General features: G+C 40.9%; 2 protein-coding genes across 5 annotated transcripts; one reads left to right on the forward strand and one right to left on the reverse strand.

Annotated features, from left to right (window-relative positions):
* Nucleotides 1–1884: 1884 nt before the first annotated feature.
* Zbtb37 (zinc finger and BTB domain containing 37) lies at nt 1885–18980 on the reverse strand. Of its 4 annotated transcripts, none has more exons than XM_050130650.1 (5): nt 18858–18980; nt 18166–18346; nt 15922–16878; nt 13825–13924; nt 1885–4283 (listed from the first exon to the last, which is right to left on the reverse strand). In XM_050130650.1, exons 3-5 carry the CDS (start codon nt 16848–16850, stop codon nt 3798–3800), a joined length of 1515 nt encoding a protein of 504 aa, XP_049986607.1. In that variant the 5' UTR covers nt 16851–16878; nt 18166–18346; nt 18858–18980; the 3' UTR covers nt 1885–3797. The 4 variants fall into 4 exon arrangements, with proteins under 4 accessions (XP_049986607.1, XP_049986606.1, XP_049986608.1 ...); XM_050130649.1 differs by having other exon boundaries at nt 18166–18363; XM_050130651.1 differs by lacking the exon at nt 18166–18346 and having other exon boundaries at nt 15922–16881.
* On the forward strand, nt 4290–9519 carry LOC126493621 (60S ribosomal protein L31-like). The gene has a single exon (XM_050130653.1). The coding sequence runs from the start codon at nt 7310–7312 to the stop codon at nt 7682–7684; it is 375 nt and encodes a 124-aa protein (XP_049986610.1). The 5' UTR covers nt 4290–7309; the 3' UTR covers nt 7685–9519.
* Nucleotides 18981–18986: the final 6 nt, after the last annotated feature.

An 18986-nucleotide genomic window follows, 5' to 3' on the forward strand; every position in this document is an offset into this window, starting at 1 on the left:
CCTGTCTTGAAAACCAAAAGAACAAGAAGAAAAAAGTTCTTCCTTTTCCATTTTCCACTGCTTCTATTTCTTTAAATTAGACCTCCTTGTTAAACAAGAAATAACTGCGCCAGTTAAAAGAAACAACTAGTATGCATTAAGAGTAAGGCTGTGCAAAGCTATTTGTGGACAAAGGACTACTCAGTTACTACAAATGAAGTTCTAGACATCACTGTCCACCAGACAGCCCCACCTAAAGCTGAATTCCCACTATGAAGAGGCGGGACAGTCTCCATTTACTCTCATACCATCTTTGTTTCACTGACGTCAAGGGATCTGGAAACAGAAAAAAAAGGCAAACATACAAGAAAACTTTTCTTAACTGCTTTCTTTCTTGTCTTTTACAAACTAATTCAGTTTTACGTAGTCCAAATTAGATTTAGTTCTTTAGTAAAACAAAATGGAATGGGGGCCAGGTGTGGTGGCACATGCCTGTAATCTCAGTACTTACAACGTTGAGACAGAAGGATTCCTATGAGTTCAAGGCCCTGCTGAGCTATATAGTGAGGACCATGACAGCAGGGGGCTACATAGCAAAGACCCTGTCTCAAATACTAAAAACAAAACAAGATCCCCCCAAACTATGAAGCTGCTTGGAATTTATATAAAATAAAATTCAACTCGGTTTAGAGGTAATTATGGTTCTGTGTAAAAAGAGAAGAATTCATTAGGAAGAGCCTTTCTGAGTAAATACAGTGTTACTGCCATGTGAACGCCGCCACAGTTTATATCAGTATCAGAATTTAGAGAGAATACAAAGTCTATTTAGAGTAAAAATAGATACACATATGACCAACTCTCTGCTTTGGATGACAATACTAGATAGCTTCTCTGCTAAGTGCCCCTCAATGATAATAGCTCTGATATTGCAATTCCATGGCATTAAGTTATCTACTGATTTAGCTCTCACTGCTAATGCAGTTCCCCTCACAAGGTGACATGTGCAAGTCAAGATTTGGTAGTAAGTTTCAGCATCAGCTAAAGCCCATTTAGTACACCCTTAAAGAGCATACTCCTTGTGCATACCAATATTCATTAATATATAGAGCATTCTACTTATGACCCGACAGTGATGCTAGCAAAGAAGCAGGGCAATCTCACAGTGAATCTGGATAAAAATCCTGGATATTTGAATTAGGTACCACTTCTAAATAAAACAGATGATTGTTTTTGAAAACTTTGTTTCAAAGGTAGCCTGGCTACAAGTCTCATGAATTTCATGGCTCTGGCTAGGCCAATTAGAGGAGAGACTAGCAAAGAAGACTGTGCTGATGTGGTCTCAGGACCGGAAGCACTCTATTCACAGTATCAGTATGAGAACCTATTAGAAAAGAAAGAAAACAGAAGGGAACCTGCCAAACATGCCTGACATCTCAACAGTCTCTACCCATTCAAGATGTTAGTGGCTGAACTTGATGGAGTTTCTCTGTACAAAATTACTGCACCTAAACCTTTATAATTTGGTAATAGTTAAAAGCTCTATTTTCTCATATATAGCCTACAAAGTTAACAATGCAAAAAACAACTTTTCAGCATACAGCTTAACTTTTCAAAAGTAGGGTAGATGTAAAATATTTTTGGCTGTTTAAAAAAAGTCATCTAAAGCAGCATTTTCTGTACTTCCCAGGTACCTGCCTGTTCAGTAATGACAACTTCTGTCCACTGAAAGCCTTGAATATAAGCTAAAACGTTTCTCAAGAACTTCAACTCTATGTTTTTATGCCACAGAGCATAGCAATCCCTAAGGTAACTCTATGAGACAGTTTTAATCTATCATGCTGTTGCCCAACTAAGTAGCAAGAAGCCTGCCTATGATGATCAACAATAAGACACAACTCCTCCGTGCTGTTTTTAAGAGCAGGCTCTTCTATTGGAGCACCATAATATTCCTTTTAAGATGAATTTCTTTTCTTTTTCCACAAGAAAAAACCTTTCTCTAGTGATACAGTATATACATTTATCAGATTGCTTAAAGCTACCCTTTGCATTCCAGTTTATCACCAAAAATGCATTTTCTCCACTTTTCCATACCCAAGGTGCTCACAAGGAGCATAAACTTCACATTGTCATAAATGGCTCACTAGTGCAGGCAGGACCAACCCCTCTCCCAAATCTCTTAGAATCATCCATATCCCTGTACCAAAACAATTACTTAAACCATTACACCTTTAAATATTCTTTAAAAACCACTCAGGAGAAACTAGAGACTTCTACTTGCACTGTAGACTTCTGGCATCTTTTTGCCTGTACTGTCTAACATTCCTACTCCTTCTCTGCATGCAAGACAGGGCATATAAAACTCTATGTGTTTGGTAAATTCTTTCAGAGCTGGGTTAAGAATCTCAAAAAAACGCAAAATCACTAAAATAGTCCCTTGAAGTTTTAAAAATCTTAGGAATGATTATGTAACCACACCTGCTAAAAATTGATCCCTTGATCATTTATTGCAACATGATTGTGCAAGACATTGTCTTGTAAGTGAAGTGCCCTGTAGTGTATTATTAAAAAAAAAAAAACTCTTAAGAGTTACCAGCAATTTGCTAATTGGTTTATGAATTATATATAGACTTGCAAAACCAAGACATAGGTTTAAGTGAGGTTCTTCATTGGACTGAAAATATAAAGTACAAAACACGTAGAAGGGAATGAAACTGTGGTTGCAATAAGAACAACAGTGTTGACTCTCTCTTCAACTATAATATTGTGGAAAAAATGTTTAAAAATTTCATATAAAAGTTATCAAATGTGGAGACCTGTGGATTTAAAAATACAATCCAGGCTCATTTGACTGAAAAGTGACGTTTCTGATGTACAATATTGCTGTTATAGGAAATTAGGAGCTGAAGAGGATGGAATTTTGGTAGTCAGCCTAACAGGGTAACTCATAACTAGAAACATTTTTGAAATACCCAAGGAGGCATGCAAGTGTTATGGTTTACAAACACCAATCAGAAAGTGCAGTTCAGCTCTGCGATGTATAGTACTTGCAAACCTAAGTAAGAACACTTTCTTCCCTGCTCCTCCTCCTCAAGCTCCCAGATGTGTAAGTGCCCACTGAAAACGCTTGGCTTCTCACTTTACTTCTACCTACCTAACGTGCTTCAGGTGATGATGCTTGCTAGTAGGTAGCCAAAACAAGACAATGTATTAGATGCCTCCCCAGGGAAAAGACAGTCTAACCTTTTAGAATAACAAGAACCACCAGTATTCACTTTTTTTTTTTCTCAAAATACGGAAATGCATGCTCTGGCAGGGAAGAGGAAGGAAAGATTCCTCTTTCTCACCGGTGTGACTACCTTTCCCACTTCTGATAGGCTGCTTCCGTTGGCCAAAGCTCCTGTTATTGTTGGTTTTTTTTTTTTTTTTGATTGTTTTTTTAGATCTAGTATTTCACCCATCAAGATGATATGAACCTAAGTACAGTGTTCAATCATGACTGGTAGATAAATGACCATTCACTGATCAGTTTTGTTAAAAACATTTTTTTCTTATAAAGTTAACAAACCAAGGCTGTTGATCCCTGAATTAGAAGCTGATTTGCTTGATTATTTTCCAAAGTGTGAGTGAGGTGGGAAGGAGGAGAAGAGCCTTTCGTGCTTTCTGCATGTTGATCCTCTAATTTGGCAACACCATGGGAACATCTTCTAGTCAAGCGATGTGGCATTTTGTGAATCTAAGTACCAGTCCATGATTTTGATATAGGCTGCTTACCGCCCAGAGGGGAAGAGGGTCTGGTCTGCCCCTTCCCCCTCAATGTTTCAATCTGGCCCAGTAGTAGACACTGAGCCCTGGGCAGATTCCCCAGGAGCAACCATTTCTTCTTGAGAAGGTGACCCTTCCTCAGCTTGCCGGGATGTTACAGTCGTTTCAGGAGAAATGCTATGAGGCCCTTCCAGGGGTATACAGCCAGGGTGGTTTTTTCGAAAGTGTTGATTCAAGATGGCCTGGAAGGGGAAACTTTTGCCACAAACATGGCAGTGAAAGGGCTTGTTGCCTGTGTGCTTGCGGATGTGATATTCCAGCTGATCTTTCCGGGTATACTTTTTTCCACACATGCGGCAGACAAAGGGTGTTATTCCCATATGCAGGCGCATGTGGCGGTCCAGACTTCCCTTTTGGTTGAAAGATTTGGCACAGTAGATGCAAGTGAGGCGGGGATTATACCGGAACCACCGCTCAGATACCTCCTGTTCTCGGAGATACTCCACATAGCCGCTAACTCCCATCATTGCTGACTCTTCTACCTGTGACAGAAGAAAATAAGTGAATATTACATAACACTAAGCATATATGTTAAAAGCAACCCAATCTACCTATTCCTGTTACTAAGATATATACGTTTGTGTGTCTGTGTGGTGTAAGGACTAGAACGTAGGACCTTGTGCAAGCTAGGCAAATGTTTGTTACATTCCTAGCCCATACACACTTATTTGTAATGGAGAACCAAGAGGGAAACTCATTACTAAAAAAGTAAATATATTAACATAATAATTTAAGAAGAATTCTGAGAGTATTCTTTTATTACTGTAAAAAGAACAGAGGGGCTGGAGAGATGGCTCAGTAGTTGGGAGCACTGACTGCTCTTCCAGAGGACCAGGGTTCAATTTCCAGCACCTAATAACACCCAAATAGCAGCTAACAGCTGCTGTAACTCCAAGATCTGACACCCTCACACAGACATACACCAATGCAGGCAAAACACCAATGCAAATAAAGTGAAAATAAATAAATTTTAAGAAAAAAAAAACAATAAAAAACAAGCAACACAAAGTTCTGGCTGATGAATTGGATGCTTATTAAGCCTCTGCTACACTTGAGAGGTAGAAACATTAGAATTAGAAATTCAAGATTATTTTTGGCTACATAGGGAGTTGAAGATCAGCCTGAACTACATGAGACATGTCTCAAAAACTAAAACCAAAAGTCAAACTGAAAACTTCTTCTTTAATACTATTTTATAGTAATAGGAAAATATGAGCCCACAATACCATCCTTTGAGTCTATCCTTACAACTGTATTCTAGACAATCAACCACAGAGTATATAGAACTTTCTGTGATGGAAATGTTCTATAATTTGAACTACTCAATGAAGTAACCACATGGCTATTAGCATTTGTCATGTCTAATGCAACTGAGGAAAAATTTCAATTGCTTTTAACTAATTTAAACAAAAATTCAAATGTGCTTATGTCTACTATACATGAAAGAATGGAGTGTATAAAGGCAAATGCAATCAAATTTCCTTTATGACACTATCATTACTATGTTAACCAGCAGTTATCTACCTTTATAAAAAATATATGCAATAATGTAATACATCAACACATCATTATCATGCTATAAACTAAAAATCATTTTTTTTACATTTTTTATTTTGTGTATTGGTGTTTTGCCTGCATGTATGTCTATGCACCATGTGTGAATGATGCTCTTGGAGACCAGAAGTGGGTGTCAGGTCCCCTAGAACAGGAGTCACAGTTGTTGAGTACCTTGCGGATGCTAGAAATTGAATCTGGGTCCTCTGGAAGAGCAGTCAGTGCTCTTAACCACTGAGTTATCTCTCTGGCCTCCTATAAACTAAAAAGCTTTAAGTGATTTCAGGCTAAATTGGCTGAAGACATGGGGTTTTCCTAACTGAAAGCTGGAAGGATAAGAACATATTCTTTGTTTATTTGTTTTGTTTTTTGAGATAGGGTTTCTCTACCTAGCTGTGAAGCCTGACTGGGAACTTGTTCTGTAGACCAGGCTGGTATTGAACTCACAGAAATCCACTTTTTTCTGTCTCCCAAAGGCTGGGATTAAAGATGTGCACCACCATCGCCTGGCCAAGAATAAATTCTTTTAAACAAGTAACTTATGAAATTTTAGATTGGGGTCTGGAAATATGGCTTAGTTGTTAAGAGTGTACATAACTCGGGCTGGAGAGATGGCTCAGAGGTTAAGAGCATTGGCTGCTCTTCCAAAGGTCCTGAGTTCAATTCCCAGCTACCACATGGTGGCTCACAACCATCTGTACTGAGATCTGGCGCCCTCCTTTGGCGTGCGGTCATACATTGAGGCAGAATGTTGTATACATAATAAATAAAGAAATCTTTAAAAAAAAAAAAAAAGAGTGTACATAACTCCTGCAGAGGATCAGAGTTTGGTTCCTAGCACCCATGTCTGGTGGCTTACAACTGTCTGCAGCTCCAGATCCAGGGGCATCTGAAGCTTCTGGCTTCTGTAGGCATCTGCACATAGCCCCCAGCCACAGAAATAAGCATAATTAAAAAAAAAAAACAATAAAGCAGGGCATGGTGATGCATGTCTTTAATCCCAAAACTTGAAAGGCAGAGACTGGTAGCACTCTTTGAGTTTGAGGCCAACCAGGACTACATAGTCAACTCTGTCTAATAAATAAGTAAACAAACCAATAAAAATAAATCTTAAAATATGTTTTAGAGTGATAAAAACCTTTAGCTCAAAATTCTATGTTAAATATCACTATTCAGAAATTACTAATTTGGGGGCTGGAGAGATGGCTCAACGGTTAAGAGCATTGCCTGCTCTTCCAAAGGTCCTCAGTTCAATTCCCAGCAACCACATGGTGGCTCACAACCATCTGTAATGAGATCTGGTGCCCTCTTCTGGCCTATAGACAAAATACTGAGAATACTGTATACATAGTGAATGGATAAATCTTTAAAAAAAAATCATGCAGGAAATAATTACAATTTTGAACAGAAGCCAAGGTATTAATACAAAGAAAATACTGTATTAACTAGAGAAAGATTCAACTAGTTAACAATTCCATAAGCTTTAGTTCCTAAAAGCAATCTTTTGTCTCTTTCTCACATGCTAGCCTGACGGGGCTTTTCAGCATTTCCGAAGGAGGCAGCGCCTCAGCAGATCTAGGAATCAGTACATAAAATCAAGGTTGATGGTTTTTTTTCCAGACAGGGTCTCACTCTGTAGCCCAGGTTGGTCTTAAACTTTTGGCAATCTTCTTACCTCAACTTCCCCCACGAGGAGAACAGACTATGATCTATAGCATCTAGCTTTTGAGTTGTTTCACAAAGAATTTTTATTAATTTTCCTGGGTCATCAAAACAGAACTCAGAAAGAATAGGAAGAATCTTACTAATAATCCTAAGTGACCAAGGACAAAACACAGGAATTTCTCTGGGGTTCAGTTTTTCCATTCATAAAAAGGACATCACATATTGTTCCAACTTTATAGGATTGAGATTAAAAATTGCTAATAGTGCTTTCCAGCTTGGGCCCAGCAGAATGGCTCCCGCAAAGAAGGGTGGCGAGAAGAAGAAGGGCCGTTCTGCCATCAACGAGGTGACCCGAGAATACACGATCAACATTCACAAGCGCATCCATGGTGTGGGCTTTAAGAAGTGTGCTCCTAGGGTACTCAAAGAAATCCGGAAATTTGCCATGAAGGAGATGGGGACTCCAGATGTGCGGATTGATACCAAGTTCAATAAAGCCATCTGGGCCAAAGGAATAAGGAATGTTCCATATCATATCCGGGTACGTTTGTCCAGAAAACGTAAGGAGGATGAGGACTCACCAAACAAACTCTACACATTGGTAACTTACGTGCCTGTTATCACATTCAAAAATCTACAGACAGTCAATGTGGATGAGAACTAACCTACTCAATCTCAAATAAAGTTGGAGAACAGCCAAAAAAAACCAAACCAAAACAAACAAACAAAAAAAACAAAAAAATTGCTAATACTACCTTGAGATATATTTTTAAGAACCTTAAAAGGACTTAATGGCTCATACCTGCAATCTGCAATCCTAGCACTGAAGAAGACACAGGCAGATTACCAGAAATTCAAGGTCAGTCAGGACTACTTGTGAGACTTGATCTCAAAAAACAAAACCTTATTTTAGCAACAGAATCTCAATGTATTGACCGGGATAGCCTCAAACATTCCTAGCTCAAGGTATCTTCCCGCTTAGTCTCCTGTGTGGATGGTATTATATTATCAAACTCAGGTACTTTGGAAAAATCTGAAAGCATTACATCACATAACAGTTAAGAGTGCCCTGGGTTCAAATATGAGTTCCATTTATTATCCTTAGTTTTCTTAATCATTTCCTGCAGAGGCTGTGTTGAGCACTGAATGAACTAATACACTTGAGCACTTTAGTTCAATAACAGTGATAACTAACACAAAATCAAACAGGAAAGAAATAATTTAAATGAATTAGTAGAGAATCAGGAAAAGGTAAGAGGCTAGGGATTTTCTTTGGTGTAGAGTGCTTGCCTCCCACCCCAAAAAAGGAAAAATAATGCACAGTGTGTGAAATGCTATAATAGTTGTTTAAGAAAAAAAAGGATCAAAAAACATTTAGGAGAACTTGGGAGTGGGGCTTTCAGTGGATTCACAAGAACGAGGAATCTCAGACTAAAGACAGAGAGAATCTGATGTAGTTATAGTATGCACTGAGAAGTCTACAAGTCAAAATAGACAGCAAATGCTGCTTAGTGGGACAGCTGAGCTGGGAAGACTGTAACTTACATGGATAATTAGCCAAGTGGTAGTGGTAACTTTCCAGTGGTAGAAAAAAAAATGTTTTTAAGAAGTAACTTTGGTATCTGTTCCAGATTCACCCTTTACAGTCAGAGTCTAGTCTATCAGTGAGTTAGAAATCTTTTATTGCATTTATTTCTTTGTATGTCTGTTCATGAACTATGTGCACAGAAGTCAGAAGACAACTTGGGGGACTCTATTTTCTCCTTTTGTCATGTGGGTGCTGGGGAAGGAATTCAGGTCATCAGGATTGGCAGCAAGGGCTTATACCAGCTGACCCATCCTGCTGGTCCCAGTTTTTGGGGTTTTTTTTTTTTTTTTTTTTTTTTTTTTAAAGATCAAATGCAGAACCCAATACATGTTAGGTAAAACTTTTGTTTTCTTCTTTTTTTACATGTTGGGCATTGAGCCTAGGTTTCATGTCTTCAAGACAGGTGTTCCATTCTGCCAGCTTTTTTTTTCTTTTTTTCCTGAGACATGGTTTCTTTGTGTAGCCCTGGCTGTTTTGGAACTTACTCTGTAGACCAGGCTGGCCTCAAACTCAGAGAAATCAGCCTGCCTTTGTTCCTAAGTGCTGGGATTAAAGGTGTACACCACCACTGCCTGGTTGCTCCAGTATTTTCTTGTTTTGAATGATTGATAGATTGATTTTGAGACAGGGTTTCCCTGTAAGCTCTGGCTGTCCTGGAACTCACTCTGTAGACTAGGTTGTCCTGGAACTCAGAGAGATTCTGCCTGCCTCTACCTTCCAACTGCTGGGATTAAACATGTGTGCCACCATTGCCCAGTTGCTCCAGGATTTTCAATACATCAGTTTTCTTTCTTTGTTGTTGTTCATAATAATGTAAGTTGGCCAGTTGAGATATCTTAGCAGGTCAAGGGCCTTCCTGCCTGACAACCTAAGCTGATTCCCAGTGGCCCACATGATGGAAGAGAACCAACTCCTACAAGCTGTCCTGATATCCACCCATCGCCCCCCCCCCCCCAGCAAATATAAATCTTTGCTTCGCTTTGGTCTTCTGTGGCATAGGGAAATAACTGGTAAGTGGATTTACCATAATACATCTTCTTATATATTAAATTGTATAGATGTATTTTATCCTTTGAATCATTTCTAGATAGTACTTTTTTTTTTTTTAATTACATTTATTAGGGAGAGATGGCTTGGTGGTTAACAGTATTTGCTGTTCTTCCAGAAAACCTGTGTTCAGTTCTTAACACCTACAGTATCAGACAGACTCCTTGGGCACTGTCCCCCAGCCATACATTTTTTTTTTTAAATCCTAAGATTAAATCTACTTATAGTGAGAAGGGGGAGGGAGAGAGAGAATGTATGTGATGTGTATGGAGGTTTTTGTGCTTTCACCATGTGGCCTCACCTGAGGAGCCACTGCACTAGCATTATGTAGTACTATTTCATTCTGTTTCTTTATAGACTATCTCTTTTGTTCTAGTCAGGTAAACACCCTTATGTAATCCAATATTATTTCTATCCTAATTACAATTGAAAACTGGTGAAATTTTGCTTGTGTTTTAACAAATATAGCTTGTCTGAAGATCAGAGTGCGGAGCTAGCCACATTAGTTAGCCATAGAGGCCAGGCAATGATGGCACATACCTTTAATCCCAGTGCTTGGAGACAGAGATATACAGATCTCTGTGAGTTCAGGCCACCCTGGGCTACATAAGACCGAATCAGTCTAAAAGACAAACAGAGCCAAGCGGTGGTGGCTCACACCTTTAATCCTAGCACTAAGAAGGTAGAAACAGGAAGTGATATGGCTAGGCAGAGAGAGGAATATAAAGCAGGAGGAGACAGGAGCTCAGGATTCAGTCTGAGACAGGAAACCCATTTCGATCTGAGGATTTTGCAGAGTTAAGAACTAGTGGCTGTATCTTTCAGCTTCCATCCCCTAACATCTGACTCCAGGTTTTTATTATTAGGACCAATTAGATTCGTGCTACAAAAAATTACATTTAGGCCATGATGGAGTTGTATTTTTGTTAATTCCTGCATTTGGGAGGTTGAGGCAAAACTCAAAAACATTTAAATCCTGACAGAGTAGTGTATATAGCAGCCCCAGTTACTTGGAGAAACTAAGGCAGGCAGATTTTTAACCCAGAGTTTAAGAACAGCCTGGGTAACATAGTTTCCTATCTCAAAATAGGGAAGGATGGAGCTAGACATATGGCTCAGTAGTTAAAAGCATTTGTTGTTTTTCTAGAGGTCCTGAGTTCTATTCCCAGCATCCACAACCTCTTGAACTCCTGGAGGTGTCTTAGGGTTACTACTGCTGTGATGAAACACTATTGCCCAAGGCAGCATATACAATAAAGCATTTAATTGGGGGCTTGCTTACAATTTCAGAGGGGTAGTCCATGATTATAGTCGGGATTATAACAGGCATGGTGCTGTAGTAGGGGCTGAGAGTTCACATCTGATCCAACCCTTACATAGGAGGCAGAGAGCCAGATGGATGGCCAGGTGTGGACTTCTGAAACCTCAAAGCCCACCCTCAGTAACACCTCTCCTCCAAGGCAACACCTCCTAATCCACAACCGGGAACTAAGCAGTCAATTACATGCGCGTAGGGGGCCATTCTCATTCAAACCACTGCAGGCACCAGGGCCCTCTTCTGGCTTCTGTAAGCACTTGTATTCATGTGTACAAAACTACACATAGATACAGATAATTAAAATTAAATCTTTTTCTTAATGAAGAGGAAGAAAAGGGAAGATGGAAGCTGCATTTAAAATCTGCTTAGTTAGAAGAAAAAAATCCACAGCTGGGGAGATGGTTCAGTCAGCAAAGTACTTACATGTCATGCAAACTTTAGGACTAAATTCAATCCTCAGAACCTATGTAAAAAAGCTGGGTGTGGCGGCACGAGTTTTTAATTCCAGCCCCAGGAATGAAGAGACAAACAGGGATCCCTGGATAGCCAGCCTAGCAGAGCCTTTGAGTCTGAGGCCAGTTAGAGACCCTTTCAAGAAAAATGTAGGGATAAGCCCTCCCCTTGGGGGCGGGCTGCCCTCGGGCATATGTTTACTGATAAATTGGGCAGACGCTGCGCGCCCCTTCCTGCCTGCACCGGGTACTCCGCTGGAACCTTGGTTTCGTGAGTCTGGTTTTGTCATTAAACTTGTTCAAATACCTATTATCATTGGTCTTCATTAATCCAACCGCCACAGTAAAAGGTCTGAGGTTTACTTCTAACCTCCGCATATATATGTGTGCATCACCTCTGCACAACAAGTACCTTCACACACGAATACACATCTGTTCAAGTGTACCTGCATTATGTGGACACTAAGTCTTGTAAATGCCTGTAAGTACTTGTATTCTTTTAGGACATTTGTATGATTAGTCTATAAGGCTGATAATATCTGCCCTAATCACTGCAACTATCTGCATAACTAGTTACATTTGCATGCAATTATACAAGATTTGAGAGATGGGGAGAAAAAGCATTCTTATTACTTTTCCACTTAGCTCTTAACATTTTCTCTACCACTCAATCAAAACTAAAAAATAATGCAGTATGTTGGCATACATCTAAAATCCAAGTCCAGAGAGGCAAAGTCAGAAGGATCATGTTTGAGGTCAGCCTGGGTTATGGAAACCCTGCCTCAAAATATCACTAGCACCAATCACAACAACAACAACAACAACAAAAAACCCAAAACTAAAAAATTTAGTGTGTAACAATATCTTACTGCCAGTGCTATACCAATATACACAAAAAATATATTCAGTGGCTTAGATAACAAGAAATTGTAATGGAGGTTAAATAAGCTATCCTTTTTTTTTTTTTTAAAAGGTAGGGTCTTACCATCTAGTCCTGGTTGGTTTGGAATTTGCTATGTAGACCAGGTTGGCTTCTAAATGACAGAGATCCATCCATCTGCCTCTGCTCCCCAGTGCTGTCATGTCTGCAAGGTAGGCAACCCCCCCCCTTTTTTTTTTTTTAAAAAAGTTTTTCGAGACTGGGTTTCTCTGTGAAGCTTTGAAGCCTGTCCTGGAACTTGCTCTATAGACTAGGCTGCCCTCAAACTCATAGAGGTTGACCTTCCTCTGCCTCCTAAATGTTAGGCAATCTTCTTTTTCCCCCCAAGTCAGGGTTTCTTTGTGTAGCTTTAGAGCCTGTCCTGGAACTCACTTTGTAGCCCAGGCTGGCCTCGAACGCACAGAGATCTGTCTGAAGTTAGGCAATCTTAACTTACTTGTTTTCCTTTTTACGGACTAAAGTATCTAATTTATTGTGTTCTATGTTGTTATAGCTTTGAAAAAAATCAATTCTCAGTATTAAAGGTCTGTAGAAGACAAACAAAAACGTCAACCGATCACTTCAATAGCTAAGGAGAGTTGGGAAGAATACAGAAAACATCATTTTCATGAGTCTTTGTGTTTTTAAGGATGGGGTTTTACTCTATACCACTCACTGGCTTGGAACTTATTAAAAGCAGCTTAGGCTGGCCTCAAATTTGCAGCAATTCTGCCTCTATTTCCTAAGTGCTGGGATTAGAGTTGTGTACCACCACATCTAGCCTTTAGAACTCTGTAGTGTATGATAGAAGATTCAGGATGCAAATAAAAAAAAAGATACTTTCATACAAAAGAATACATAGAAATGCATAAGCAATTTACTTATATATACAAAATAAATATTATATAGACTAACAACTATATACCCATATATATTCCCTACATAGCCTAAACCAAATTATTTTTAATCTAAGTTCTAAATGACCCAAAGGTATAAGGTTAAGGAATTAATTTTACTCTCAGGTTTATATGTATATCTACAATCAAGAAAAAAATTCCACATTTAAAAAAAAAACTTATTTTTGTGTAGGAGTGCTTTGCCTACACACAGACACACAGACACACGGAACATAAATGTGCCTGGTGTCTGCAGAGGTCAGAGGAAGAAGGCACTGGAACTGGAGTTAGAGATGGTTGTGTACTGGGAACCAAACTAGGATTTTCAGCAAGAGCGGTAAGTACCTTTAACAGCTGAGCCATTCATAATTCCACCCCCACAGTTATTTTTTTTTCTTTCTACATCTCAAATCCTAATTCTAGCATGATCACAATTAAGATTAAGAAAAAACTAATATATATCAAATCCAGTATGTAACAGGGCCACTGTTGTTTGTCCTACACTTTTCTTATTCATTATGTTCTGTTTATTCAGTGACAAGTTCTTCCACCAACACAGCAACCCTAAGTCCAAAACTACATACCTGGGAGCTAAGTTGCTTAGGCTCATCCACTCTCCCAGGAGACTCACTTCTGGCTCTGTATCTTTCTGTCATGGAAACAACACTGCCGGAGGGACTAAATCTGTTGGAAAAGGAGCATAAAGGGGACCAATAGACAAGTAGTGCCAAAGAACGTGAATGCTGTTTCTCCTCTATCTTATAGCTGAGGAATGGGACTAAATCAAACAGAAATATTTTCAAAGTGACAAACAGACCATATGAGAGGGTGAAGATAAGACTAAATACAAGCTTTCTATTAAGCACTGTAATAGTAAACACTGTAAAGGGAATAAAAACATGTATGAAACCCAGTCCGTAGTTTTGTTTTGCTTCTATGAGCTATGGTTCTGTTATGAAGCCTTTGGGGGGTCTGGTACTCACTATACAGGCTCCAAAGTTGTCCTGAATTTATAGCAATCCTTCTGGTTCAACACCCAAAGTGCTAGGATTTCAGGCATGTTCCATTATGCCTGACACAATTTCAGTTCTTTTATGTTAACTATTGGGATTTTGGCTCTTTCTTCTCTTATGGTAATCTACTCATAGTTCATATAGACTAAAGCTTTTTTTTTTTTTTTCCCATTTAAGAAGGTACTACTTCTGATATAGTTCTAATATAGGACAACAGTTTCTAACACTGGGGATGAATATATATTCTATGTTCAAGAATATTTAGACTATTAAGGTCACATAATGGGAAATACTCAAACCAAGACTTAGATATAAGTGGCTAAAATCTCCTACTAAATGTCTACATTAGTTATAAACCAAAGAAATAAGTTAGTTGGTTTTAATTGCTCCGAAGATCAATTTCAAATTTATTTATTTGTTTGTTTATGAAGCATATACATGCCAGCATGTGTAGAGGTCAGACAACAACTTATTAGAGTCCGTTCTTTCCTTCTACCATGTGGGCTCCAGGGATTGAACTCAGATGGTCAGGCTCTAAGTGCCTTTACCCATTTCAATCTAGTTCAAGAATAAATTAGCTTGTAATCTAGGCCTGGATGCATAAGGTCGGAAGAATGCATGAGTTTGAGGCTAGCCTAGGCCACATAGTGAGCAATAGACCATCTTGAGCTATGGAGTGAGACTCTGTCTCAAAGCTGGGTGGTAGTGGTACACAACTTTAATTCCAAAATTTGGGAGCTCAAGGACAGTCAGGGCTACACACACAAGGAAAAAACCTATCTCAAAACCAAAACACAACCAACAATAACAACGAAATCCAAATATGGTAGCTCATGCCAGTAAGCCCAGAACTGAGGAGGCTGAGGCAGGAGGACTGCCCTGAATTTCAAAAAACTTGAGCTATAGAAATCTTTTTTCAATAAAAAAGTGAGAGAGAAAAAAAAAACATAAAAAGTTACCAATCTAAACTAATAACATTTTTCTTTCAGTTGACTAGATGAAAGACAGTCTTTTTCCATCAAAAGAAAATGTTCTAAGATTTGGTACATTAGGAAGAAAACAGTGACGACCATAGGCCATGGCAGCACGGGGGTTGGGGGCAGTGGGGGTAGGACACTCAGGCCTAGGGCAGTAGTGGATCCAAGGGAAACATCACTAGGTGAGGTGACACTTGAAAAAATTCAAAAAGCTTTTACTGTGCTATATTACTCTAATCTGAAAAGAACAATCACTGATGGCGCCAGACTCTAATTTGGTAGGTAAGGGCAAATGGAAATAACACACACCGCTACAAGGAAAGTAAAACTCCCCAAGGTTACCTACCTGTGTGGTGCTCTACAGAGAAAGGGCAATGTTACTAGGCACCTTCTGACAATCGGCTCCTTGCCTAGAGTCCAGAAAGCCCTGGCAGTAACTGATCCTAGAGTGGCTGCAGATGCTATCTGATTCATGGTAGTAGCTGATTTTACCACAGTTCTCATAACATCATGAGTACTTCAGAACCAGGAGCTTCCTGCTTTGAGAAAATAATGCAAGTCTTCTGACATATTTCCAGTCTCCCAAAGTAAGTTGAATAGGAACATCAGGTAAGAAAAATGCTCTCTGTAACACAGAAGGCTCATTTAATTATGTTTACACAATAGTTATAAATAGGAAAGCAAAACTTACCTGTCAACTTCACTGCTGGTTGGCCGAGCGACCTTGGTTCCTGAAGACCCTAAAGTGTAACTTTCCTGTCCTATAGAACCATGGCCTGTGGTGTCAATCACCATGGCCGTGACTTCTTCTGCACTACTGCCATCTTCTCCAGAAGGCTGATTCTCGGGCCCAAGCCACTCTTCCAGATTTTCAGTTTTGATGTGCACTGCTCCAAGAACCCTAACTTCATCACCGCTCCGCGCCCCTTGGTCTGCTATTCCTGTTTCCACATACCACTGCCCTGCTCTGTTGATTCGAAGAATGGGCTCCCGGCTCTCTACATCAGAACTCTGCTCAATTATCTGAGGACTGGTGGACTCCTCAGGGGGGCTGAGCTCTCTGATATCCAGCACAGCACTGACCTGTCCTCTCCAGTTTCCCTTTGCAGCATTATGTCTTGGGCTAAGTGAGCGGTTTAGAGGTGGTGTAACCCTGTGAGACTCTGGAGGTCTCTCTGAGTGCTTTGTCCTTGTTTGACTTAATTCTGCTTCAACCTCAGCCACATTAATTTTGAAATGAATGCCCTCTAGGATCTGTGTACATTTGTCTATAATATGCTGCATCTGCAGAAAACTAGCAGCTGTTAGGTAGCTGATAATATCTGCTAGTTGCAGGCATATCCGTCCTGTGTAGCAGAAAGAAAGGAGCTGTTCAAAAACAGTAGGGTTCTTGATGACAGAAATGGACACAGTACTCATTTCATTCAAGGACATGTGATCCCGGAAATAAGGAGAGCTGGCAGCCAGAACTACTTTGTGAGCCCGAAAAGCTTGTCCTTGCACGTTGACCACGATATCACAGAGACGGCCTTGCATTCGCAGCTGGTTGAGATGGCTCAGAACAGAGTTGCTGAAGTCGGGGATCTCCAATTGTATGTTCCCACTTTTCTCCATGGTCATGCCTGGAAGTACAGGCAGACATTCAACCCTGCTGAGAGAGCAAACCATATTCTTAGCACCATCTTTATTCCCTTTGTGCTTTCTAGTTTAAACATCCCTAAAAATGTAAAATCTCCTGGCCAGGAGTGCCAGGTATACATATATAATTTTAACACTGGTGCACTGAGGCAGGAGAATCTTGAGTCGTGGTTACATAAATGAAAACTTGTCTTAGAAGAAAAATTGAAATCTCCATGTATGAAGAGGTGCCTTCCTCATGATGCCTGGATGCAGTAATGGGAATTGCCAGCAGTTGTTTGGTTTTGTTAGAAACAGGTCTCATTCTAAGGCAGCCCTCAAGCCTGTGGTGACTCTCCTGATCCCACCTCTAGTGCTAGGATTAGTGTGAGCTCCTAAGCCTGGCAAGAGGTGTTTTAGACTTCCCAGTAAAATACAATCAAAACAACAACAAAAAGGGATTGCTAGACTGCTAAAAACATAAGCTACAACCAGACTATTAATAAGCTATATAACGTCAAGAAAGGAGTTTATCAAGGAGGGCTATCAAACAGAAGAATTTCAGACTGAATACAAAAACTCATTAGTTTTTCCTAGAGAAAATAAATTTTAAAATACATGTAATTATATGCAGGTTGATTATAATTTACATGTGGCACAGGCTGTTTAAGGGACTAATTTCCTATGTGAATGGTCAGTATTATCACTTTTTTTTTCAAGACAAGGTTTCTTTATGTAGCTAGCCCCGGCTGTCCTGGAACCTGCTCTGTATATGGAACTCAGAGACCTACGTGCCTCTGCCTCCCGAGTGCTGGGATTAAGACACCACAGCTGGCACTTATTTGAGACGGGCTATTCCTGGAAACTCACTACGTAGACAGATCAGGCTGCTCTCTAAATCAGAGATCTGACTGCCTCTGCGGAGATTAAAAGTGTGTCACCCCCATGCCAGGCTAGGCAAAAACTAGGTAAATCTTTCTTTATCCAACAAACTTTAGGTTGGGAATTCCAAAGTGGTACTATTACTTAAATTCATGAAGTTGGTTTTCCACAGCTGACGAGAAGAAAGCCTAAGATTTTACACTGACAGACTGCAACTGCATCAAACGGTCTCTGTTAGTTGAGGGTAGCTCGGGGATATCACAATGGTTTTGGCTCGCCGTGCATCCAATCTACCTCTAAATTTATGAGACTACACAACACACCAGGAAGTGGTCCTAACAGACTCACATAATCACACCACATTGACAACACACTTAATGAGTAAAACAGGGAAGTGCAAACACCGCTTTCAAGAAGCAACTTTAGCCAATCTGACCTTTTTCCAAAGCGTTATTGTTTGTTTTGAAACTTTTAATCCATTAAGAGCCTCTGTCGATGCCATCACGAATTCAGATGTTTATTTTGGAGCCTACACCAGCGCCTTTTTGTTTGCTCTTTCCAGCAATTCCCCAGTGAGGAAGAAGCCCCTGGAGTAAAGTCTTTCTCTAGCGTCGGCCCTGGAGGGGCGAGAGAGCTGTAAAAGGGAGAATCGGGAACGCTTGGGGTTGGCCAGTCAGGTACGGGAGCGGCTTCCGTGTGTGTCAGGGAGCACGGGAAAAGGGGGACCTGGCTAAGCGGGGAGATGGCACAGAACCCGGGAAAAGAGAGCAGAAGGAGCGAGCGGAGGAGCAGGCACTCAGGTGAGGCGCTGGAGGGGAAGGGGGCGGCGCCCCGGGACCCGGGGCAGGCGGCGGAGACAGCCGCGGTGGGGGTGTGTCTGGGTGTGTCCCCGCCGCGGGGTCCTGAGGGAGGGGCTGGCGGGGGGCGGGCCCGCGAACTCAGCAGCCCTAGCCAGGGAGTGTGTGTATGTGCGTGGGGTGGGGGAAGTCGCCGAGTGCTGGGGGGGGGAGGGGAGGGGGGGCGGCCGAACGCCCCGGGAGCGGGCTGCAGCCGAGACGCGGCCGAGGAGCGTCCGGTGTAGGCTAACGGGGGTGCGGAGCCGGAGCCCAGTCAAGGAGCAGCACCTACCTCCGGGGGTGGAAATGGGCCGGAATGGGCCGGAACACCGTCCCGGAAGTGAAACCCCCCGCCCCCCCTCCTCTGGAGCGGGCGGCGTGCCGGAAGGAAATCAGTCACCCTCACGCCGCCCCTCCCCCA

The sequence above is a fragment of the Alexandromys fortis genome, unplaced genomic scaffold, assembly GCF_014885135.2.
Source record: "Alexandromys fortis isolate MF-2015 unplaced genomic scaffold, M_Fortis_MF-2015_v1.1 scaffold_346, whole genome shotgun sequence".
In the NCBI taxonomy this organism is placed as follows: Eukaryota; Metazoa; Chordata; class Mammalia; order Rodentia; family Cricetidae; genus Alexandromys; species Alexandromys fortis.